The sequence below is a fragment of the Geotrypetes seraphini genome, chromosome 2 (genome assembly GCF_902459505.1).
Source record: "Geotrypetes seraphini chromosome 2, aGeoSer1.1, whole genome shotgun sequence".
In the NCBI taxonomy this organism is placed as follows: domain Eukaryota; kingdom Metazoa; phylum Chordata; class Amphibia; order Gymnophiona; family Dermophiidae; genus Geotrypetes; species Geotrypetes seraphini.
In genome coordinates, this window is record NC_047085.1 from 432,228,294 (window position 1) to 432,252,011 (window position 23,718).

Consider the following 23,718-nt stretch of genomic DNA (forward strand, 5'->3'; position numbering starts at 1 on the left):
TAGGCTATAGCTCTAACCACTGCGCCCCACTCTCCTCCATGCCTATGTATACATTCAATAATTTTGTTCTTTATAATAGTCTCTACCATTTTGCCCGGCACCAACATTACTGGGCTTGATGGACCATTGGTCTGACCCAGTAAGGCTATTCTTCTGTTCTTAAATACCAGCATATTTACATAATAAATGAAATAACAAAAATAATGGCATCAAATATTCATAAAACAGACATGCTTTTAAAAGTTTGCAAAATTTCAAATAAAAAGAAATCTTTCTTGGTTCTACTGGGAGATAATTTCAGCATTGAACTGATAATAAAACTAGCTGAAAAATTGATTTAAATCTTATACCCTTAAATGATGAATAGTGTAAAACTAAAGAATCTTTCAATCTAAGTAGAGAATGATTAGAAGGCTTAGTTAGAATAAGATTAGTCATATGTTCTGGATAGTAACTGTATAACATTTTGTGAACCAATGTGCACAATTTAAATTGACAATGTACTCTTATTGAGAGTCAATGAAGTCTCTGCAATAGTGGAGTGGCTCTGTCTGATCTTTCCTTACCATAAATCAACTTTGCTGCAGTATTCTGCATAACTTGAAAACATCATAAAGCTATCTTAGAATAACCAGTATTTAACGAGTTACAATAAATAAACTGAGTCAGCACCAGCCTTGAACCACGCAGTCTGAAAATAATTTTTCAAATTAATTGTTTAATTTGGTCATTCTTTGATAATCGATAACCTAATAGTATCCACAGAACACTGATAGTTATTTCTAACATAAACGTTGTGCCTTGGATGTTAATCCTTTTGTTCAGTAGATTCTTCAAAGGGGATGTAATCCACAAGATCTTAGTTTTATTGGTATCAGTTTAAATTATAATGTCCAGAGCTACATCTTTTTGAAGAAGAGTGTGGAACCTGGGGGACCCCTACCAAAGGCTTCCATGAATCAGAAATCTGTCCATTGTTTTGGACTTTATAGGTCCTATGAGGGCCATTTTTGAAAAGGACATCTAAGTCAGATGCAAATTTACATCCATTTTCAAAAGCCAAACCGCCAGATATTCAAAAATAGATTTTTTTTGAAAATCGTCTACTTGGATGTCTAAGCCGACAGGACATACAACCCTTAGGATGCCTAACTTTTAACCCCATTTTTAACCGAAGAAACGTCCAAGTTGAAAACATCCAAATCCAGACCATTTGGACATGGGAGTGGCCATTATTGTGATGGACTGGCCACACCGACATACCAACAGAGCAGTGGGACAACTTAGAGGGCACTTCACATATATTTATTTTTTTATTCAGTTTTCTATACCATTCTCCCAGGTGAGCTCAGAACGATTTACATGGATTTATTCAGATATTAAAAATTTTTCCCTATCTGTCCCTGCGGTCACACAATCTATCTAATATACCTGGGGCAATGGGAGACCAAGTGACTTGCTAGATGTACATCTCAACATATACCCCATATAATTTATGCTGAGCCCTCCAAAACTCCCCCAAAATCTATTTGACTCACCTGTCTACCAGCCCAATAGCTCTCGTGGCTGCAGGTAGCACTTATATGGCAGTAGAGTAAAGTTTTGGTGGATTTTAGTGGGCTCGCACTTTCTACCATAAATGTAGTTGTTAGAATGACTTATGGGCTTGGGTCCTCCACTCTATGGTTCACCAGTCCATCCACCATATCACCTGTGTGATGCTCTACTAGGCTTTCCCATTCCAAGTGCTGCTGTTCTAGAGACAGGTAGGTACTCTTTCATTCAGATTTTTGGGGGGTGGGAGGGAGTTAGTGAGCACTGGGGAAGTATGGGGAGGTTATACCTTAATGTATGCAGTGGCCATCTGGTCAGTTTGGGTCCCTTTGTAGCACTTAGATGCTTCTAAAACAGGTCTAGCTCTGAATACCTAAGTTCCGTCCAGGATGTCTTGGAAAAGGTTCAATTATTGCTGCAAGACATCCAAGTTAAGCACACCCAAAGCCCGCCTAAAATTCACCCATGACATGCCTCCCAACATGCTCACTGGAACTCTGGAATCGTAAGAGGGAGAAACGTCTTGCTAGATGTCCAGGAAAACAGTTTTGATTATCAGCAATTGGACGTCCTGGCGATTAGAACGTCCAAGGGCCGACTTTTTTGGACATTTTTGTGTTTTGGTTTCATGAGCCCCTGTTTCTCAAAAATCCTGTAAACCATTGTAAAACCAATCTTCCCGGACCAAAATTCTCTAAAAGGCTCAGTAAGACAATAAGGTCACTGGTCTATAAGAACTTGGAGCACTGCAAATTTGTATCACAAATTAGTAAAAAGGGCCCCTTTCATGATTGGAAAAAGTTTCATTTGTTTCATTGTTCATGATGGATTTCTTTTTTTTTTTCTTTTTCCAGCATCAATAAACAATAAGGCATCTGCCTCTTCCTACAGCGTAGTCGGAGTCGTCGTCACAGTTCTTCTTATTATGGCAGGTGCTGGAGTAGCCTTATATTTCTTCTACAAACGAAGACATAGCCAATTGCAAACAGAAAGTAACTTTGACAACACACTGTATTCTAATAGTGGTCTTGAAATCGGAACTAGTGATACAAAGAATCTGATGACTAACATTGAACGGAATGAACGCGTTGACATTTAATACAATCACATCCACGAAGGCCTGCCAGAGATAAAGCTGCAGATTGGGAACACAGACAGCGTTACACCAAAGCCCTTACTCATCTCGAAATAGTTTTGCGTACTATTAATTTAAAAAAATAAATAAATAACACTACCAAACAGAAGTCCTTTTAAGCTGTACCAACATTATAATATGAAGCAATGGAAAGATAGTTCCAGTAATTTTAATTTGTACAGCAAAAGTATTGTTTATACCTAATTTAAAGCAGGGCACGCAAGAGCCTCAAGAGTTGTGCAAATACAGTATAAGCATGGAGGTAACCTATGCAAATCGATAACGTGACATTCTGTGGTGATGTTAATTAGAATTTTTTTATCTGCATGGGGTACTAAGTCTTTGGTGTTGCAGCATAACAGTCCTACCATGTAGAGAATGACACGGTGACAAAATTCATCACCGTCCCCGCGGATAACCGCGGGAAACCATCTTCATGTCATTCTTTAAGGAGAGAGGGAAGAATCAGAGTATGAATGGCCACAACCACTGACCCGCAAGCTTTGCTTTGAAGAATGCTGGTGTAGAAGAACCGAGGTTGAAATAGACACTAGAAAATGACATGGGATTATTTCCAGCGATTATCCGCGGGGACGGGAACGGTGATGAATTTTGTCACCGTGTCATTCTCTACTACCATGAACTATTTTGACAGGTTTGCAGTTAACTTGTGTTCCACTTGTATTTTATGCTTTTATCAATAGTCTTTCTAACTGTAAGAACTCAGGAGTTAGGCTCTGTGTGATGTGATCCCAGATTATACAATCATAATTGCATCTCTGTAAATCTTGTAAAATTGAAATTTTTGTGAAATAATGGAAATAATGTCTTAACATTTGCTTATATTCTACAATTCGTTTGTGTTTGTGTCCATTTTTGTTCTACTGTCTCTGCCTTAGCTACCTACGTCTAATTATGTACGGGATTGCAATTTTGTTAAATTTCATATAGAATATTGCCCTTTCTGTTGGGTCCCGCCTACTTCCTGTGAAGGCAGGAAGCAGCAGAGAGGAAGGGCTGATACAGGCAGAGCAGCGGGTTGTGAAGGCTGCTGTTGCTGGAAGGGGAAGTTCCCAGACCACAATACCAACCCCAGGAGTATCTCTTATGGTCTGCAATCAGGGTGGATTGTCCCTCCCCTCCCCCCATGGTATGCCAGTGCTTATGCATACAAACAGGTATGGGCAATATATACTCCTACAGTTCCTAGCTCTGAATGTCCAGATATGTGTGCTAACCCAGAATTTAACCAGGCACCAACCAGAATTCAGGACCAGTATCTGGTTAACCTGGTGCATAAGGTTAGGACAGCAATTTTGATGTGCTAACTTTGGAGCTTTTTATTAATTCATTACAAGCATAGCCAGGTTCAAATAGTTAAAAATTTCAAAACATTTTCAGCAATACAAAAATTCAAAGCACATTCATAAAAGCATGATCTTATTTATTCACTCACGAATTGGATACTATCCTGTGACCAGACAGAGGAGCCAATGAAGAAAGCTTCGTGTTAGAGCAAGCTCAGCATTTGGCTCTACACTAAAACTTTTGCTCAAAACCTAAGGTAGCATTCAAATTACTGCCATGTTAAAACTGTGTAATCTGCAGCTCATTGCAAAATGTCACCCTTCGTGATTGGCTGAGGCAGAGATAGGAAGAGTAACATTATAAGAAGTGCCAAGCCACCAGCAGCGGTCCCTGACCTGATCCTACTTCCCTGGCTAATAAAAATAATCCCTGGTATCTAGTGGCATCTCCATGTTACCCCTCCCTTAGGTACTTCCAACCCCCTGCGCTGACTTTTTTAAAAATCCCACTTCCTGGTGCCTTGCAACATTTTCTCCTTCATTCCCCCCCAAACTAAAAACATCCCCCCCCCCCCAGAACCCTGGTGATTAGTGGTAATCCTCACCCACCCCTCATCTCCTAGAAGTACTTCTGACCTCCCTGACTCCAAAAATTCCTACTCTTTGGTGTCTAGAAGCACCCACCCAACCTTTCTCCCAGGTACCCCCAACCCCCATACTTTAAGAGGCAAAAGCAATACCTACTCATTCCTGCTTCTGGTTCTGTCATCTTGGAAAAATGCACAGTACATCCTATGATTGCACCATGCAAGGCCAGTTTCCCTTATATAGCAAACTAGACCCACCCGGTGCCCATAACCTCAAGGATTAAATTTAAATTAGGCATCAATGCCTTTAAGATCCTGACAAGGAATGCCTCTGACTACCTAACAGAACTGGCCATCCTACTCCAGGGTGCCTCCAATGGATATTCCACTAGAAATCTTTTCCACTTAAAATTCCCAGCATGCAATAATATAAAGGCTACCAGGCAAATTACCTTATCCAACCAATATCAATTAGCAAAATGCTGGAACCAACTACCACTTACACTATGATCTTGTGACCAATATCTCAGGTTCAGAAAATGTTTAAAATAATTTCTGTACCAAGACAGAGAACCGACACTGAAATAACTGAAATGGTAATTATAAAAGCACATTTCTAAACTGTCTAATGCAACTCCTGGGATGGTTAGCCATTGATGACCTCCTTGAATTTGTAACTATGACCTAGCTGTATTAAGAACTGTACTGATTTGTCTATACTAGCAACTCTATTGAATGTCTGTGCCAAACTGTTGATTGTAACTTCCCGAGTAACTTTCTCAACCTCTTGTAATGTAATCCGACCTTAAACTGAATAGGTAAAGGCGGAATAGAAAACCTGATTAACATAACATATCATATTGCTTAATGAGAGAGCATTTGAATTTTTCATAAAAGGTAGTTTCCATTATATGCTTTAATATCTTTTAAATCTGGTGATAGGTATGAACTTTTATTTCTATCTCCTTTACCTCATTGCTGGACCTGGTAATCCCCTTAGTTGTGCTAGCTACATTACAGGTTTCCCAAACTATGGTCTGTGGACTGAATTGAACACATGGAACAAATTTATCTGGTCCACAACACCTTTTATCTATTAATTTCACTATGTTTTATATTTGCTTTTACTTTGTTTGTTTTCCTAGCAGATTATCAAATCAGACACAGCAAGTCCTGTGTCCTTGTTTGGAATCCCTCACCTCCCTCCTTAAATGCTGAGAAATCAAGGGTCATTTTTAAGTACATGAGGGAGAGCAAATGCTTTCAGCGAGAGAAACAGCTGCAGGCTAGGACAGGATTAAAGAATATTTGAGTGCCACACATAGCACAAACATTTTGAAATGATTGGGGGTAGAGAATGGCATGGTGACAAAATTCATCACCGTTCCCGTCCCCGCGGATAACTGCGGGAAATAAACCCATGTCATTTTCTAGTGTCTATTTCAACCTCAGTCCTTCTACACCAGCATTCTTCAAAGCAAAGCTTGCGGGTCAGTGGCTGTGCTTATGTGAGCCAAGGATAATGAAACCATTGTGACATCACTGATGTGATTGGTTCTTAGGCACTGGTGGAATGAGGTATTATGACATCACAATATCTGCTCTGGATACCAGAGACTGTCATTCTGTAGTGTCTGTTTCAACCTCAGTCCTTCTATACCAGCATTATTCAAAGCAAAGCTTGAGGGTCAGTGGTTGTGGCCATTCATACTCTGATTCTTCCCTGTTTCCTTAAAGAGTGACATGAAAATGGTTTCCCGCGGTTATGAACGGTGATGAATTTCGTCACTGTGTCATTCTCTAATTGGGGGTAGGGGGCAAACACAATATAAATTCCCTTGATGAAATAAAAGAGTTTGCTCAACATTGTGGATGCTCAGCACCCACTGGCACCCACAGAGTTGGCTCCTTCGATGCCACAGATGGTGTTCGAAAAATAAGTTGCCTGGCCAGCCTTGGAGGACAAAAACCGGTGAGAAAATGGGGAAGGAGATGGTGGTTATGCTGAGGGTAAGAGAAGAGAGAAGGTAGAGGCAGAGAGAAAATGCTAGAGGCTAAGGAGAAAAATATATGCTGATAGGAAAAGGGGAGAGGCAGAGGGGAAAAGGTTAAGGATCTTTCACTGAACAGCCAGAAGGCGCCTCCACAAACTCCTATGAGCACACACTTATCAGTTGTTACCAGCAGCATCAACACTACTGTTGGTCTCTGTACTTAATGCTATAATTTAATGTCATGTTTGTTTATTACATACTCAATATACCACCTTTCTCTAACAAAAGAAGTGATTAACAACAAAACTCAATAATCCAGAAACGGAAGGAGCTACAAAATGGATAGAATAGAGAAAAATCAGAAAAGAGATAAAAAGGGAGAGAAAAGGATACTGATCAGCCACGATCACCCCACCATCCTGGGAAAGACTAAAGAGAGGTGAGGCTTCAAAGTTCTTTTGAAATGAAGGTATGAGGGCTCTGTTTAAAGAGAAAGGAGATCGAAGGGCCTGTGAAGGAGTGTAGGATATAATTTGAGACTAAAGATAAGGAGGGGTACCAGTGTGTATAACTTTATGGAATAATGCTAGGGTTTTATTCCAAGTTTCCCAGTTTTATTTAAAATTTGATATACTGCTTAAAAAAATTTGTCTAAGTGGTGCACAAAGTCATAACTATTAAAATCAATGGGAAGACATTGTACAATAAGACTTAACAGACATAAAGGAGACAAAAGGATTAGGGGAGAAATATAATTTGTAATAGGAGAGAGAGACATAAAAAGGTCAACACAGGAGGAAGGGGATACGCTCTTCCTTCTTCTTGAAGTCTAGCGTTTATTTATCAAAGGCGTCCTTAAAAAGGTACATCTTTAAGTTGGAATATAAGTATACCTTACTATATCACAGAGTGCACAATATCAATTATAAAAATATATCTCTTAACCATATTGTAATAATATAGTGAAATGCTATGAAGTGATCCGAGCCTAAAACTAAAGCACAACTATAAAGGGAGTATTGTAACTACAATAGAAGTCCTGGAATAGTTGAATATTGTGGCGGGGACAGGGATAAGCCTAGCGCTGGCAACCCGGCTCCCGCCCCAGGCGCAGGACGGAGCGCTCCCTGGAGGACTCCTGCTAGATAATCCCAGTAGAAAATAGCATACACTGTTCACTTGGTAAAGTTCAGATTTTTCTTTTTATTATCCCCAGTTCAAGGCACTGGGTCTCAAATAGTCCCTCTTGGCTGAGTGGACTGGAAACAAATAATACCTCAGCAATGCTTCTCCTTTATAAGAGAGTCCAGACTGCTGTTCAGGCAGATAAACCAAAAATAAACAAAAACGTTTTTTTTCTTCAGTTTCACCAATTGTGCCTGTGGATACTTCAGGAAGCTTTTCCCACCTGACCCACCTGAAGTACAGTGCCCCCCACTACCCTTATGCTCCTGGGGTAGGGGCTGGGGAACCATCCACCCTTTTCTGACTGGTTTAAGTCCCCACCCAAAAGTTCCCCTATTCAGGGCTATGTAACATCAGGTCACTGAATTTCCGTTCAGGCTTTTCTCGGAGGTTAATTAGGGTTCCCACCTCCTTCACTCTGCAAGGCCTATCTCTCAGGCTCTAATTGACACATTCATACTCCCTTACAGTCCTGCCTAAGGGAGAAAGAACGCTGCACAGAAAGATTCCCTCCCCCATTCATTACCTTATTGACTGTAGTTAGATAGGAGATCCCAGGCTGCCAGACTGCACTCTATTTCACTTCCTTCAGAGACCACTATCTCTATCTCCATTAGGGACTCCCCGCTCTCTGAGGCTGGATAGGAATTCCCTTCAGGGGCAGCTACCGGCCAGCCCTGCTCTGGAAGCCTTTCTCCTCCCTTGAGCTTCTGCCTGGGAGCCAGAAGTTTATTAATTCGTGAGGGCTGTAGGACAGCCTGTTCTTTAGCCCTGGACTGTGAAAGAAAACTCCTAGCTGTTTCCTTCCTGCTCTGCACGGCAGGTCTCTCTCTTGCAGTTCCTGAGTTCCCCCGAGTGTTCCCAGGTGTGTTGGTTTTATGCTGCAGGCTCCTTCCCACTCTCCCTCTGGGTTTGTCTTGCCTGTCAGCTCTGCCCCTTTCCTTAACCCTTCCTGGGCTAGTTTTCTTTACCAGAGGCTTTACTGGAGAACTGCCCAAGGAATTATAAAAGGGATTATAGTGCCCTAAATCAGATATTGTGGTTTCTGTCCTTCTCTCTCTGCCTTGCCCTGCCTGTTGGCTCTTTGTAATAGGAACAGGGTTAATGGGTAGCTTCCTGGGCTTAGGAATAGGGGCAGCCCTTTGCATGGCAGGGTTTAAAACCGGGTTTAAACTGGTGACAGGAGCTTCCCTGTCACAATATCCAGAGAAGGGAATGTATGAAGAAAGCTACAAGGAGCTGAAAAACCATTGTGCTTTCTTGTATACATGTTACAACCAAGAAAATTCAGAAGCAAATTGAAAAATCATCCTTTTCTGAGAGCAAGGAAGGGAAACCAGTGGGTTCTAAATAGAATGGTTGTTGACTGACCTGCTGTCAAAGAAGGACCCATTCTGATAATGAAAATCCAAATGTCATTATAAGACCATAAAGAGAGTATAAGGGTCTGAGACATGGCATGGAACATGAGACACTCAGAGAGGACAATCAAGAATAAAATCATAATATCAAAGTCTTCCTAAAGTTGTATAACAGTGGTGGCTAATGCCAGTACTATTCAGTTGGTTGTGTAAAACAGCTAGACTGTAGAATTGCACAAAGTATGTAGTTTATATAGCCTGAGCCATACGGGCGCCCAGAAAAACTGTAATAAATAGTTGTGCAGAGCAGATACAGCACATAATCCGCTGAAGGCAAAGAAACAAACAAAGAAGGTGACTAGTTGGTGCTCGATTAGAGAATGATACGGTGGTTGTTACCCGCCAAAATGGGGGGGGAAGTGCTCACTGCAGGTACGGGGACAAGGCCATCCACCGCCCCGTGGCCTAGACCTCGCAGTTAAGGAAGCATCAGAGGACAAGCTTCCGCCCACAGACGCATGCGACTGCTTGCAGGCTCCGGCAGCTTGAACAAGTTACTCTAAACTTAAAATGCACTGCGAAGGTAAGGGGGAGGGAGAGAGATGCTTGGACCACGTGAGGGGTGCTGAAAGGTGGTGAGGTGGCGAGAGGGAAGGGTGGTGGGAAGGAAAGGAACGGATGCTAAAGGGGGTGGAGAGGAACAGATGTTGAAAGGAAATGGGGAACAGATAGTGGGGAGAAGACACTGAAGGGGAATGGGGAAAACAGAGTGGGGAGAAGACGCTGAAAGGAAATGTGGAAGACAGTGGGGAGAAGACGCTGAAGGGAAATGTGGAAGACAGTGGGGAGAAGTCGCTGAAAGGAAATGGGGAACAGATAGTGGGGAGAAAACACTGAAGGGAAATGTGGAAGACAGAGTGGGGAGAAGACACTGAAGGGAAATTGGGAACAGAGAGTAGGGAGAAGATGCTAAAAGGAAATGGGGAACAGAGTGGGGAGAAGACGCTGGAAGGGAAGAAGACAGAAATGCCAGACTATGGGGGAGCGAAGAGAAGAAGATGGGTGCCAGACCGAGGGGGGGAAAGAAGGGAGAGGCACAGTAACAGAGCAAATGGAAGATGCAGAGAAAAGACAGATAGTGGATGGAAGGAATTGAATGAGAAGATGAGGAAAGCAGAAACCAGACAACAAAGGTAGAAAAAAAATTTCTAAACTAAACCTTAAGTTTGTATACCGCATCCTCTCCACAATCGTAGAGCCCAGCACGGTTTACAGGAATTGGTATAGAGAAGGAACTCCAATGAAGGGTTTCAGGACTTAGTATAGAGAATGTTTAGAGGGACATAGTATACCAAAGAGGGAGGAAGTATTATATTTTTGAGAATAGCCAAGTTTTCAGATGTTTTCAGAAAAGTTGGAGCGAGCCCAGATTCCGAAGTGGAGTAGTAAGGTTATTCCAGAGCTCTGTGATTCTGAAGGAGAGGGATGTCCCTAGTTTTCCTGCATAGGATATGCCTTTTAATGAGGGGAAGGATAGTTTGAATTTTTGGGTGGATCTGGTGGTATTAGAATTCGAGGAATTCCAAGATAGTGGAAAAAAGGGAGGAAGGATGCCATGTAGGATCTTGAAAGTTAGGCAGGTGCATTTAAAGTGAACCCCAGAGATTACTGGAAGCCAATGAAGCTTAGATAGGAGCGGGGAGACATGGTCAAATTTACTTTTTGCGAAAATTAGCTTAGCCGCGGTATTCTGAATCCGCTGAAGTCTTTGAAGGCTTTTCTTTGTTAGGCTTAAGTAGATGGAGTTACAATAGTCCAGTCTGGAGAGGATGATGGATTGTATGAGGACAGCAAAGTGTTGTTGATGGAAGCAGGATTTCACTTTCCTCAGCATGTGAAGGCTGAAACAGCATTTTTTTTACCAAGGAGTTAAGATGGTTGTTGAAGGACAGTGTAGAGTCAATGATGATGCCCAGAATTTTGCTTGAGAACTCAAGCTGCAGTGTGGTGCCAGAGAACAGTGGGATGAGGGTGGGTAGCTGATCTAATTTTGGGCTGAGCCAAAGTAGTTTTGTTTTGGACTCATTCAGTTTCATTCAAGGAGCAGCGAGACCTACCACAACCACCAAGAGCCCACAGACCCGATCCTGCCAGAGTGTGAACTCCTCCCCCTGCAGTCCATTGGAGAGATCAATCTGCCTGCTTTTAAATATCAGCAGCAGTGGAGATCAACTGCTTTTACACCTAAGCAGCAACGAGACCAGCCACAACCACCGAGAGCACACAGACCCGATACTACCAAGAGTGTTAACTCTTCCCCCCCTGCAATCCGCTAAGAAGATCGACTGTTGGCTCCGGGCGGCTTTCCCGCAGAGGAGAGAATCCTGCATTCACCGTGGGCCTCATCTGGGGCAGCCTCCTTGGAGCGGCTGGGGCACGGGCAGTGTGTCTGGGAGGGAATGCATGGATGGGAGAACATCTCAGGGGAGGAGACATAGGCATCCTGGGACTGTCGGCCAAGTCTCTTCCCTGAAGAAGCCCTTTCTGGAAACATCAATCGCTCCTCCTAAACTTACTTGCTCCACTTCATCACTTCATCATGCTTCTATTCCTTTCTCTCCTCTCTTCTACCTTCCAAAGTATTTAGATCAATGCTGTCTTGTTAAAATGTTTATTTTATTTTTATTTTTCCTCTAACTCTACTTTTCACTTCTCTATTACCCTCCAGGTACTTTAGTTAGATTGTGAGCCTTCGGGACAGTAAGGGAATTTTTCAAGTACCTTTCTTATTTCTAATCTTAATGTATATTTTCTGTAAACCGCTTAGAACCTAACGGATGTAGCGGTATATAAGAAATAAATTACATTACATTACATTACATTTGTACTGTGAGGGCCCAGGATTGGAGGTTCATTATGCATGAGGATATGTTCTCAGAGAGGTTAGTGAGGTTCGAGTTGGTCTCGAGGAGGACAAGGATGTCATCAGCATAAGTGTAAAGAGTTTCCAGGTGGGATAGATGGAGGAGTTTCAGGGAGGACATATAGATGTTGAAGAGAATAGGAGATAGAGGTGAACCCTGTGGGACTCCACAAATCGGTTTCCAAGGAGTTTGATTTTTGTGGACTGAGGAGAAAGATATTTAGGGATTTACAAACATGTGACACTTCTTTTTTAGTCTTTAAAAAGACTTGTATTTGTCCGCCTGTTGGCAAAAGAAAGACAGTTTGAGGTAAAGCAAACTGTCTTTCTTTTGCCAACAGGCGGACAAATACAAGTCTTTTTAAAGACTAAAAGAGAAGTGTCACATGTTTGTAAATCCCTAAATATCATTCTCCTCAGTCCACAAAAATCAAACTCCTGAGGCAGGCCTTTTTAGGCCGAAACATGATTGTGTCGAGTCAGGGTCATATTATCTAATAAAGGAGATCGAGCATAGAGAATGACATGTAGTGGCCAAGGGCAATACTATGACCCCCTTCTTTGTTTGTTTCTTTGCTTCCACAATTCAGGAAGGATGAATTTCCTGTTTTCTCTGAGCACATAATCAGCCACCAGAACCAGAGGAGACGGTCTACTGATGCAACCAAGCACCATAAGCAAATTCCACTGAGATGTTAATACATGTAGCTATGGTAGCTGGAGCTATAGATATGACTGTCAAAACTGGAGGCACCTAGGCTACCACTGGAACAGGAGGTATAGAAATGTGTATGCAGCTGTATCCATATAGAAATCTGTGGTATCTGGTGCCATATATATAGTCAGTTGAGGCAGGTAGTGCCATGCGGGTGGCCATGGTATCTGGTGTCATAGAGGCACTATGGCAACTAGTGTAATACTGGTGGATGCAGTGACAGATGTTATACAGATGCTGTGGTGGCTGGTGTTATAGATGCAGATATAGTAGCTTGAACAGGCGATTGATAGGATTCTAGGGAAGGGAAAATTATGTCTTACCTAATATAATATTCTTTCCTTTAGTCCTATCAGACCAGCCCAGAATCTTTCCTTGGTTGAATAGTTTTATTTTGGCTACAAGCTATATATTTTTCAGATATTATTGATTCAACCTTTAAATTTTCCTAAACTATTGTATGTTACACATCTCCTCAGTGAAATATCTGATCTGCTCTTTATCTTCACAAGAAATGACCTGTGATCCTACTTTGTAACCCTCCTTCTATAACTCTTTTGTAATCCACCTTGAACCGCAAGGTAATGGCGGAATAGAAATCTCTAATGTAATGTAATGTCTGTAGAGCAGGGCTGCCCAAGTCCGGTCCTCGAGATCTATTGGCAGGCCAGGTTTTCTGGATATCCACAATGAATATGCATGAGAGAAAGATTTGCATACCAAAAAGGCAGTGCAGGCAAATATCTCTCATGCATATTCATTGTGGATATCCAGAAAACCTGGCCTGCCAGTAGATCTCAAGGACCGGACTTAGGCAACCCTGCTGTAGAGTATATGCTGCACTGGTTGGTAATGTTATGACCTGATTCAGACATTTGGTCTGAAACTTTCAATATTAGCCACAAGGCAGATTATTAGCACCACTGCCTGGCTATTCAAAATGAGTAGAAAAAAAAAAAGGAAAAAGAATAGCCACACCAAAAACAGAAAGGAATATACTGGATGTATTCTGGTATAATGAGCGAAAGCAATAAGTACAATCAGAGTGCTCATGGCTTGGATGCATAACTGAGAAACATAAGTATTAAGTATTAAGGAATGTGAGCAAGCAGATTTACAGAAGCATGCAAATGCAAAGTATATTGCCTATGTATAACGGTGTTTCGCATCCTGAATTGTATTGTATTACATTCACCATTTTTCATTCTATAATGTACTGTGAAAACTTAATAAACAGTTTTGAACTTAAAAAAAAAAGAAATGAATAAAAAAAAAAAAAGTGGGATAAAATGCTATATCCAGAAGCAGGAAACAAACATTTATTGTAAAAAAATATATATACAATACTTTTCAATGGTGTGGATAACATGAGGAATGACCTAGAGACGCTTGAGAAAGGGTCTGAAATTTGGCAGCTAAGATTTAATACTAAGAAATGCAAGGTCATGCATTTGAGCGCAAACATTTGAGGGATTGATACAGTTTAGGGGGTGAAGAATAACTTGATTGTGTGAATAACATGAAAAAGACCTGGCGAAGCTTTAAGAATAGTCTGAAATTTGCCAGCTAAAATTTAATGCTAAGAAATGTAAGGTCATGCATTTGGGCTGCAAAAACCCGAGGGAATGGTACAGTTTAGGGGTGAAGAATTTATGTGCACAACAGAAGAGCGGGACTTGGGTGTGATTGTATGTGATGATCTTAAAGTGCTCATACAAGTTGGAAAATGTGACCACGAAAGCTAGAAGGATGCTAGGGTGCATAGAGAGAGTTACGGCCAGTAGGAAAAAGGAGGTATTGATGCCCCTATACAGTATACGACTTTGGTGAGACCTCATTTAGAATATTGTGTTCAATTCTGGAGGCCGCACCTTCAAAAAGATATAAAAAGGATGGAGTCGGTCCAGAGGAAGGCTAATAAAATGGTGCGTGATCTTCATCATAAGGCGTACGGGGACAGACTTAAATATCTCAATCTGTATACTTTGGAGGAAAGGCAGGAGATGGGAGATATGTTTAAATCAAAAAATTCAGAAGTTATATATATTACTCGCCAGAGGTGGGTCTAAACACTCCCGATAAGCATTTTACATAAAAGGTGGAGAAAAAGCTTTTTCTCCACCTTTTATGTGAAATGCTTATCGGGAGTGTTTAGCCCACCTCTGGCGAGTAATATATATAACTTCTGAATTTTTTGATTTAGTTATTACTCTGGGTTTTTTTCTTGTGAGAAATGTTTAAATACCTATGTAATGTAAATGCACATGAGTCGAGTCTCTTTAATTTGAAAGGAAACTTTGCAATGAGAGGGCATAGGATGAAGTTAAGAAGTGATAAGCTCCGGAGTAATTTAAGGAAATACTTTTTTACAGAAAGGGTGGTAGATACATGGAATAGTCTCTCAGTAGAGGTGGTGGTGGAGAGAAAGACTGTCTGAATTTAAGAAAGCATTGGGCAGGCACAAGGGATCTCTTAGGGAAAGGAAGAGATATTGGATGCTACAGATGGGCAGACTGGATGAGCCATTTGGCCTTTATCAGCAGTCATGTTTCTAAGTAACAAGCAAGAGACTTTGCAGGATTAAGAATTAGTTGGTTTGCCTGCAGCCAGGCAGAAAGTGAATTTAAACATAATCTTCACCAATATGAACATATTTCCACACAGTGTCTTAAAAGGTGTAAGTCAAATCAGGGTGGAAACCATAATCCGTATATGAAGTATTCAGATCCTAAGTCCATCTTAAAATGCTTCAGAATTGAGTTATCCCAATTAGTCTTCCATCCCAGTTCACTCCAGTTATCTAAACTCCTCCTTGCTAAGGTGAAATAGGACTCGGATCTAGCACAAACGAATCCACTCTATTTTAGCGTCAGCTCTGGACTTTTTATTTTTCAACCACTAACAACTGAAATAATCTAGCAGAATAAGCAGGAAGCATTCATGTGATAACTGGTGAAAGATATCTACACTTATTACAGCCACTAGGGATCTATATCGATTGGCACTTTCCTAATGATTTCCAATGAGAATAGTATCCAGATCTGTTCCACTTCCATTGTTACCTTAAGGGCAGCTCTCTCCATAGCAACTGTGAACTTGTAAGAGGCAGAAAAATAACTAATCCTTTTCAACTTCTGGAGCACCGTGAAGGAATTCCAAAACCTACAGACTTTCTATCAGCTAGGCACTTCTCGGACAGAGCATTCCAAAAGAAGTAATAAGCATGCTTGTGAAATAAGGTAAGATCTGTAAGTATTAAAGGCTGCAGTATTCTGTTTGCATACTATTTATGTGGATTTTAGTGATCAAAATCCTGTTTTTTCTTGCTGAAACAAGAAAGCTCAGCCAGTTTCTTGTAAAATGGCTTCACAGCCCCGATTTTCTGTGAAGCGTGTGAGTGGTGAATGCTAATTAAATGGACATCATTCATTTACTGTATGTTATTTCATCGTTATTGCTGAAGAAAACAAGACAGATCTTTATGTTCTTATGGAGACTATATTGTTACTTTCATAACTTGTAGCATTTTTCTTAAGTCATATTCAGCTTTGTCTGTCGATTGGTTGAAGTAAAACCTATTATTCTATTTTAATCACAGAATTTGTTGAAATAAATCAAATATATATTAAATAATATAGTGAAGTGCCCAGACCCACAACAGGACCGCAGCAATATTAACATTAGGAAATCACTCACACTTATATTTATTTTACCAGCGAGGTTGCTGAGACAGCACATGCCGCCACAAAATTCAGATAAGTGAAATGGGATTATATTTTTATACAGAATTTCATATATAACAAATAAAGGGCGGTTTGGGACAGTGAAACACTATGATGGTCCCAACGGCAGCCAGCATGGTTGTTGATTCACCTGGCTATTTGGTTGTGGGTCTGAACACTTCACTATATTATTTAATAATTATTTATAATAAAAAAATTTTTTTTTAAAAAAAGGGTAGTGCGCTTAGCGCACACTATAATGCCGCATGTGCTAAATGCTAATGCCTCCATAGAGCTTGCGTTAGTATTTTTTATTTAGCGCATGGTTTGCGCATGCTAATCTTTATCGCACGCTTAAAAACACTAGCGCACCATAGTAAAAGGAGCCCAAAAAGTTTAAGTTATTCCCAGAAATATAGGGCTCCTTTTACTAAGCTGCGATAGCGGTTTTAGTGCATGCGCTAGACCCTAACGCCAACATTGAGCTGGCGTTAGTTCTAGCCATGTAGCGCGGGTTTAGCGCGTGCTAAAATTCTGCGTGTGCTAAGAACGCTATCGCAAAAGGAGCCTATAGAGTTTGAAGTGAAACCTATACATCCAGTAAGGAAGACAGAAAGTCAGAAGGAGATCAAAGGGAGGAAACAAAGGAAAACCTAGTAAACCGTTTTGATTTTCACCCTCTACTCGTCTGATAGACCGCAGCTGTCTGATATTTGGACTGCCCTGGGTTGTTTCTTTAATATGCCATACATTTGAAAAATAAGGGGCTCTTTTACTAAAGGGAGTTAAGCACGTATCCCCAGATTCCATATAAGGAGTCAAAATTTGGATGTCAAAATTTCAGTGCAGATCAAAGATGTGAACACAAATAAATGGTTTAATAAGCCAATTAATATGTTACAGTATGTTATGTTAAACAGTTTTCTATTCTGCCTGTACTTATTCAGTTCAAGGTTGAATTACATTACAAGAGACTGGGTCAGTTACCCAGGGAGTCACAATGGACAGTTTGACATGGACATTTAATAGAGTTGCTAATACAGGTAGATCAGTATAGTTATTAATACAATTAGGTTGTAGTTACAAATACATAGTTAAAAGTTCAAGTAGGTCATTGTTGGTTCATTGTTATGTCCCAGGAGTTGCATTAGACTGGGCAACAATGTGGATTTTCACATGTATCTCTCTGCACACTTTTCTATAACCCTGGGCACTGAAATCCCATAGCATCAACCCCAAAGGGAGCCATGAGAGGTTCATGGGTGGGTCAGGGGCATTCTGAGAAAATCAGTGCAGCGTTATAGCATAAGGGGGTCTCTGCATCTAACCTGGCCACTGGGAATTACACCACGTTTTAGCAGGTGTAAGTCTGGTGCGGAAATCAGCGTTAAGCATTATTTCGTAAAGTCCACGCACCCTTTGCAGAATCATGCTTGCTGCTGATCTTTTCCAGTATCCAGATATTGGTACTATTTATGGAATCTGACCCTTAATGTGTGGTAAACAGGCTACCACATGACCGTGTTAAGGGGGTTTGTGGTCATTTGCTTCTTTCTGCACCTTAAATTGAGCAGTACTGAATTTTTCTGTCAAAGGACATGACATTAGTACAGAGTGAACGTTGAAGCATTAGCCAATTGGCACGTTACACTTACTGCGCGCTACTTGACTAATGGACAGTTAACCTAGGAGTGCTTAGCACTTCCTAAATAAGAGGTGGTAAATGCCCTCTTGTTAGGTACCGCACACTCTCTTAATTGTCACCTTAATGCTGGATCAGCCTTAGGAAATCCAGGTTCCACCCCTACTGGGAGCAATGTAACATTTTCAGCTACCGTATGATGTATTCCGTGTCAAGTCATGGTAGCTAGAAATATTAGCACAGTTTAGTAACAGGGCTCCCAAAAGAGTATCCAGTTAATATTCAGCCAGCGATGGAGAAAATTATTAAACAGTCACTGGCTAAGTTATCGGGTGGACATCAGCATGTGTGGACATCAGCATTAAAAATCTAGGCCTGTTAAGATAGAAAGCACCTGCTAAAATGTATGTGGGTTCTGGCTGAATACTAGCCAGGACCTATATAAGGCTATCTGGCCAGGTCCTGACCCCAACCCCAATTCCCCCTCTTTGCTTCTCATCTTGGAACAGCATCTGAGCCCCCACAAAAGCAACTGCCCCCCTCAGGATCCCCCTCCTTATCTTGTGGCAACCATTTTAAGAAGAAGCCACATTGGACAGGTGAATGGGCATCATTCCTGCCTTTTTTTCTCTCTGCTGAACCATCAGGACTTAGGAGGTAGGCCTGGGGGGAGATCCTTCAGGGGAAGCAGATGTTGTTCTGGGGTTGAGGAGAGGGTGGAGGGTATCGGAAGGAAGCTCAGATGGATTTTCGGGGGTGGGGGGAGGTGAGAGGGAGCGGGAAGCACAACACATATTTCTGGTGCCCAGTATTCAATGATGACACTCACATAGCTAAATGGGCAAAGTTAAGACTACTATGTACTGTGTATGGGTCCTGCATGCCTCTCTAGTGAGGTGGACATCAGCACTGAATATTACCAGCACTATATCTTCTCCCTGACTCCACCCTAAGAAGGCCCCTCTCTAGCCCAGATTTGATATAGTTAGTTAGTGCTGATATTTAGTGGCCACCTGGTAGGGAGTGTGTGGTGCAGTGGTCAGAGCTACAGCCTCAGCACCCTGGGGTTGTGGGTTCAAATCCCGCACTGCTCCCTGTGACCCTGTGCAAGTCACTTAATTCCACAAAAATACCTCCCTTTTGTTCAATTTTCAAATTCTTAATTAGAAACAGTGATGAAGTATTCTCATATCAGACTTATCTCCACTGATCACACATTTTAAAGTTCTTTATAGAGGAGAGGCCTCAGATCCCCGTGCGTTGCCAGTGATTAACTATACAACAGCACTAGATAGGGAACTAACCTCATCGGCACTCTCCCCCTCCTGCCTAATTTTAAGATGATGTATATCAAATAACTCAAAAAAACTGATAATAAACTTAGTGTGAGCCCACCAGGACAGAGAGGGAAAAATGCTTGAGTACCTCAATAATTTGTAATCCATATAGAATTGTAGGATAAGCAGAATATAAATAAATAACTTAAGCAGATTGGCTCCTTTCCTGCCCTTTAAATCACTTTTAAATATTGGGCCCTATATCTTTGTAATTTATAAAAGAGCCAGTACAACAAAGATCTCCCCTACTTATTTTCATGATAAATCTTCTTTAAAAATGCACTAATGTTTTTGAAAACTCTACATTTTGTGTTAGCTGTTCAATTATCTACCGTATTTGCCGGCGTATAAGACGACTGGGCGTATAAGACGACCCCCCAACTTTTACAGTTAAAATATAGAGTTTGTTATATACTCGCCATATAAGACTACCCCTTCTTCCGCACACCTTCTGCACAACAAATAAAACTTAAAAGAACATCAGAATTTATTTCAACAATTTTAATTAATTCACTAAAGCTGAATAGAACAATAAACCCATGGGAGCTGCCATGCTATTTGTTTTCTAAACTGTTAACCAAACTGAAACTGTCAATGATAGAAGGAAGATAACACATAGAGGGAGAGAGCAAGTGCCGGGCAAGTCCCTAGCAAGTTTGCTGGCATGACAGTTTCCCTTTAAAAGCCTTCAAAAGCCTCCTGTTCGCCCCCGCAACTTCCTTAAGGGCTAGACTCCACACACGGCCGCATGTGCGAGAGACGTAGTAAAGAGAAAAGGGGTGGGGCCAGAGCGCCGCTGCTTCCCGCTGCGCAAGATGAAGGAGATGGCACCCTTGTCACACTGATGTCCCGCCATGGCCCCGCTGATGTCCCGGCAGGTTTACTAGTACCGTAAGCACCGTAAGGAGGTAAGGAAGGAGATGTTAGGGCATGTAAAGTAAGGGCATGTAAACAGTACCCGGCGTATAAGACGACCCCCGACTTTGGGGAGGATTTTAAGGTACTGAAAAGTCGTCTTATACGCCGGCAAATACGGTAATTTTGTTAATAGAATTTTGTTTGTTAAAGAATTTTGTTAAAGAAAAATGATATTTTTGAGAAAAATACATATTTTGTTGGTTTCAGTCTAAGGGCTAGATTCACTAAGCAAACCTTTTGTGTACTGATCCGATTCCGATCCATGCATGCAAATGAGGGAAACGACATGCAAAGTAGGCAGGGATGCGATTCACTAAACAAAAATTTTGAACACCGACTGGTCTGGCCGATCAACAAGAAGCGACTACTGAGGACCAGTCACTCACCTCCTTTCCGACTGTCTTGCCAGCCCTGCAGCCCTGAAATAAACCCGCTCTCTGCCTCTGCTCTCTGCCGCGACCTGCTCTCTGCCTTTCCCGGCTCTCCTGCTCTCTGCCATGACCTGCTCTCCTCTTGCCACCCTGCTCAGCCCCGACTCACCTGCCCTGTTCGGCCCCCTACTCTCCAGCTCTGCTCAGCCCCAGTAAAGGAAGGGGAAAGTTAGATATTCTGGTGGTCTAGTCATTTTGGTGACCAAGACGTCCAAGTAGGAGATTTTAGAAAAAACAAAAATTATTTGGATGTCCCATTTGAAAATGGCCATTTTTCTACCTCTGACTTTGAATGTTTTGCAGGAAATAGCCAAAGTTGGATTTAGACATCCTGTTGAAAATGGCCCTCATTTATACTGCTACTTGAATTTTATTTTTTTTACTGTTGTAATTGTTTATTGTCTGTGTCCAGGTTCACATGCTCTACACAGTCTTGAGTAAATTTCTTTAAAAAAAGCAGTAAATTCTAATAAATATATGACAGTCCATTTGATTAACTTTGAATTCATAATCATCTTACCTTCCACATCTTCTTTATAATCTTTCTATTGTTCAAAAACTGATTGTCATACTAAATCAACTTTAATCAACCAGTTAATTATTTTTTTCCAACTGCTGCCATTTCATCTGAGTTTTTTTGTCTTGAATATTCTTTAGGTTGTAAGCCTAACAATATACACTGCTATACAGTATCTACAATCTAGAGCAGATAAGTTTGCATGTTATTGAATGTGGTTAAAAACATGTCTTATTGGAAGAGAATCCTGTTTCTGGGAGCAGCACTTGTTTTTTTATTCGGCCTAGTCGACACAAAAGCACAGCCAGAAAGGCACCAAGAGCACACCAACACGCACAAAGGATCTCTGCTGGAACTTTTAAAGACTCTTGCAACCCACAACAACACGGATTTAAAAGAGAACCACACAGAGGAACTTCTTTTGGTATTATTGGAGAAGGCTGAATGCCCAGAAAGGACTAATAAGATTCAGGGAATCTGTTATCGGGTAAGTACAGTCGAATGTTGCTAGGGCAGACATCCAAATATATCCTTGGCATATATTAAATTTGCTGTAGTTAAAAGCTCATAGTTGGAGCTTGAGACCGAGCTGGGGGTCTGCTGCAAGGTAAGCCACCACCTGCCCCAATTGGTGCCTTCTTGATGCTCTTGACTGAGGTTCCCGGGGTTTGAAAAAATAAAAAATAAAAAAATTAGTGTGTTCAAAGCAGGCCAGTCACCTGAATAGCTCAGTTAAGAAAAATGGAACAGGGTTCCAGTCCTCTTTATTGAGTAAGAGCATAATGTACGTACTAGTAAATAATAACTAATTACAAGATGTGGGCTTTGGAGGCAGTTTTATAACTGAATATTTCCAATTACGTGTTAGGAAGACGCCTTGTAGAAGCTTATTCTATCAAGAAATTTGGGTGCTTAGCGTCCATTATGGCAGTGCTTCTCAACCCAGTCTTTGAGGTACACCTAGTTTCAAGTTTCAAGTTTATTTAAAAAATTTTTAAACCACTTAATTAGGTTTCTAAACGGTGTACAATATAAAAATTACATAAAAACAATTTAAAAGTTAGGGATACTAAACGATACCAACATAGATTAGTAAGACGCATAACGAGACGTGTGGACTAACTTCAAACAGTAGGGAGGAAGGATGAGAAAAAGAGCACAATAAAAGGGAAAAACAATAGGGTAGGGTAAAAAGCGATGAAGCTTGTTTTAGTCCTTAAAAGGACAGTTTTATTGTCCAAAAGCATCCTGGAACAAGAATGTTTTTAATTTTGATTTGAATTGATTTATTACGGATTCACTGCGCAAATGATTAGGCAGTGAGTTCCAAAGAGAAGGGGCAGTGACAGCAAAATTGTTGGATCGCATCATGTTTTTAGAATACCCACAGTGAATATACATATCAAGGAAGCAGTGCATGCAAATCGCTCGTGCATATTCATTGTGGGTATCTTGAAAACTTGGTGGGACTAGGTGTGCCTCAAGGACAGATTTGAGAAGCATTGCATTATGGAATACAGTCAAACCTCAGTTTACGAGTACCGCAGTTTACGAGTGTTTTGCAAGACGAGCAAAAGATTTGTAAAATCTGCGACTCGTAAACTGAGCTTGACGCGCTATACGAGCGTGTCCCAAAATAAAACATCCCGCATCCCCTTCTTCATACCTTGCAATGCACGTACACCGACTGCAGATTTTCTTTCTGATTCTCCACTTCAGTTTTGCCTTTTAGGGTGTCCAACCTGCTGCCTTGTGCAGCCCGCTCGAGGGCAATGCGTTTGTTCCCTCTGCCGCCCCTGGATGATTGCCTTCTTGCCGGCTCCCTCCTCCTTGCTGTGGTGTTCGCTCAGGGCCGCCGGCGGCAGCTCCTGCATGCCTCCTATGGCTGGCCCGGAGACATTCCCTCTGACGTTGCGATTTCAGAGGGAGGGCTTCGGGGTTGGCCACGAGGGGCACGTGGGAACTGCTGCCCGCGGCTTTGAATGACCACTGCGGAAAGAAAGAGGAGAAAGCCGGCATGAAGGTAGGCACCCACGGCACAAAACGAATGAAAAAGAAGTTAAAGCTGCAAGGCCCCAGTTGGTTGGTTGGTTGGTTCGGCTGTGGAAAAGAGCTCCAGCGCCCCAGTTCTGTTATGTTTGTCGGTCGCTGGCAGCAGTATATCCTATGGGGAACTTTGCTTTGATAAACGAGTGTTTTGGATTACGGGCATGCTCCTGGAACGGATTATGCTCGTAAACCAAGGTACCACTGTAACCAGCTATCAATGTGCCTAACATTTAGGGCTCTTTTTACAAAGATGCGTTAAGGCCTTAATGCGTGGAAAAGTGCACACTAGCCGCTACCGCCTCCTTTTTAAGCAGGTGGTAATTTTTCAGCTAGTGCGCATT

At 41.5% G+C, this 23,718-nt stretch overlaps 2 protein-coding genes across 3 annotated transcripts in view; both read left to right on the top strand.

Moving 5' to 3' along the window:
* Window positions 1-3,181, top strand: part of MRC1 (mannose receptor C-type 1) — a 239,932-nt gene extending 236,751 nt beyond the window's left edge. Inside the window, 1 exon segment of the mRNA XM_033932883.1 lies at window positions 2,409-3,181. Within this exon segment, the coding sequence (XP_033788774.1) occupies window positions 2,409-2,653 (245 nt within the window). The 3' untranslated portion in view covers window positions 2,654-3,181.
* A 23-nt stretch (window positions 3,182-3,204) lies between these two features.
* Window positions 3,205-23,718, top strand: part of SLC39A12 (solute carrier family 39 member 12) — a 79,025-nt gene continuing 58,511 nt past the window's right edge. Inside the window, exons 1-2 of one of the 2 annotated variants that reach the window (XM_033931288.1) lie at window positions 3,205-3,867; window positions 21,469-21,815. In XM_033931288.1, coding sequence (XP_033787179.1) covers window positions 21,531-21,815 — 285 coding nt within the window. In that variant the 5' untranslated portion in view covers window positions 3,205-3,867; window positions 21,469-21,530. Of the gene's footprint in view, window positions 3,868-15,907; window positions 16,001-21,468; window positions 21,816-23,718 lie in introns of those variants that run through there. The other variant, XM_033931289.1, reaches the window with a different exon arrangement.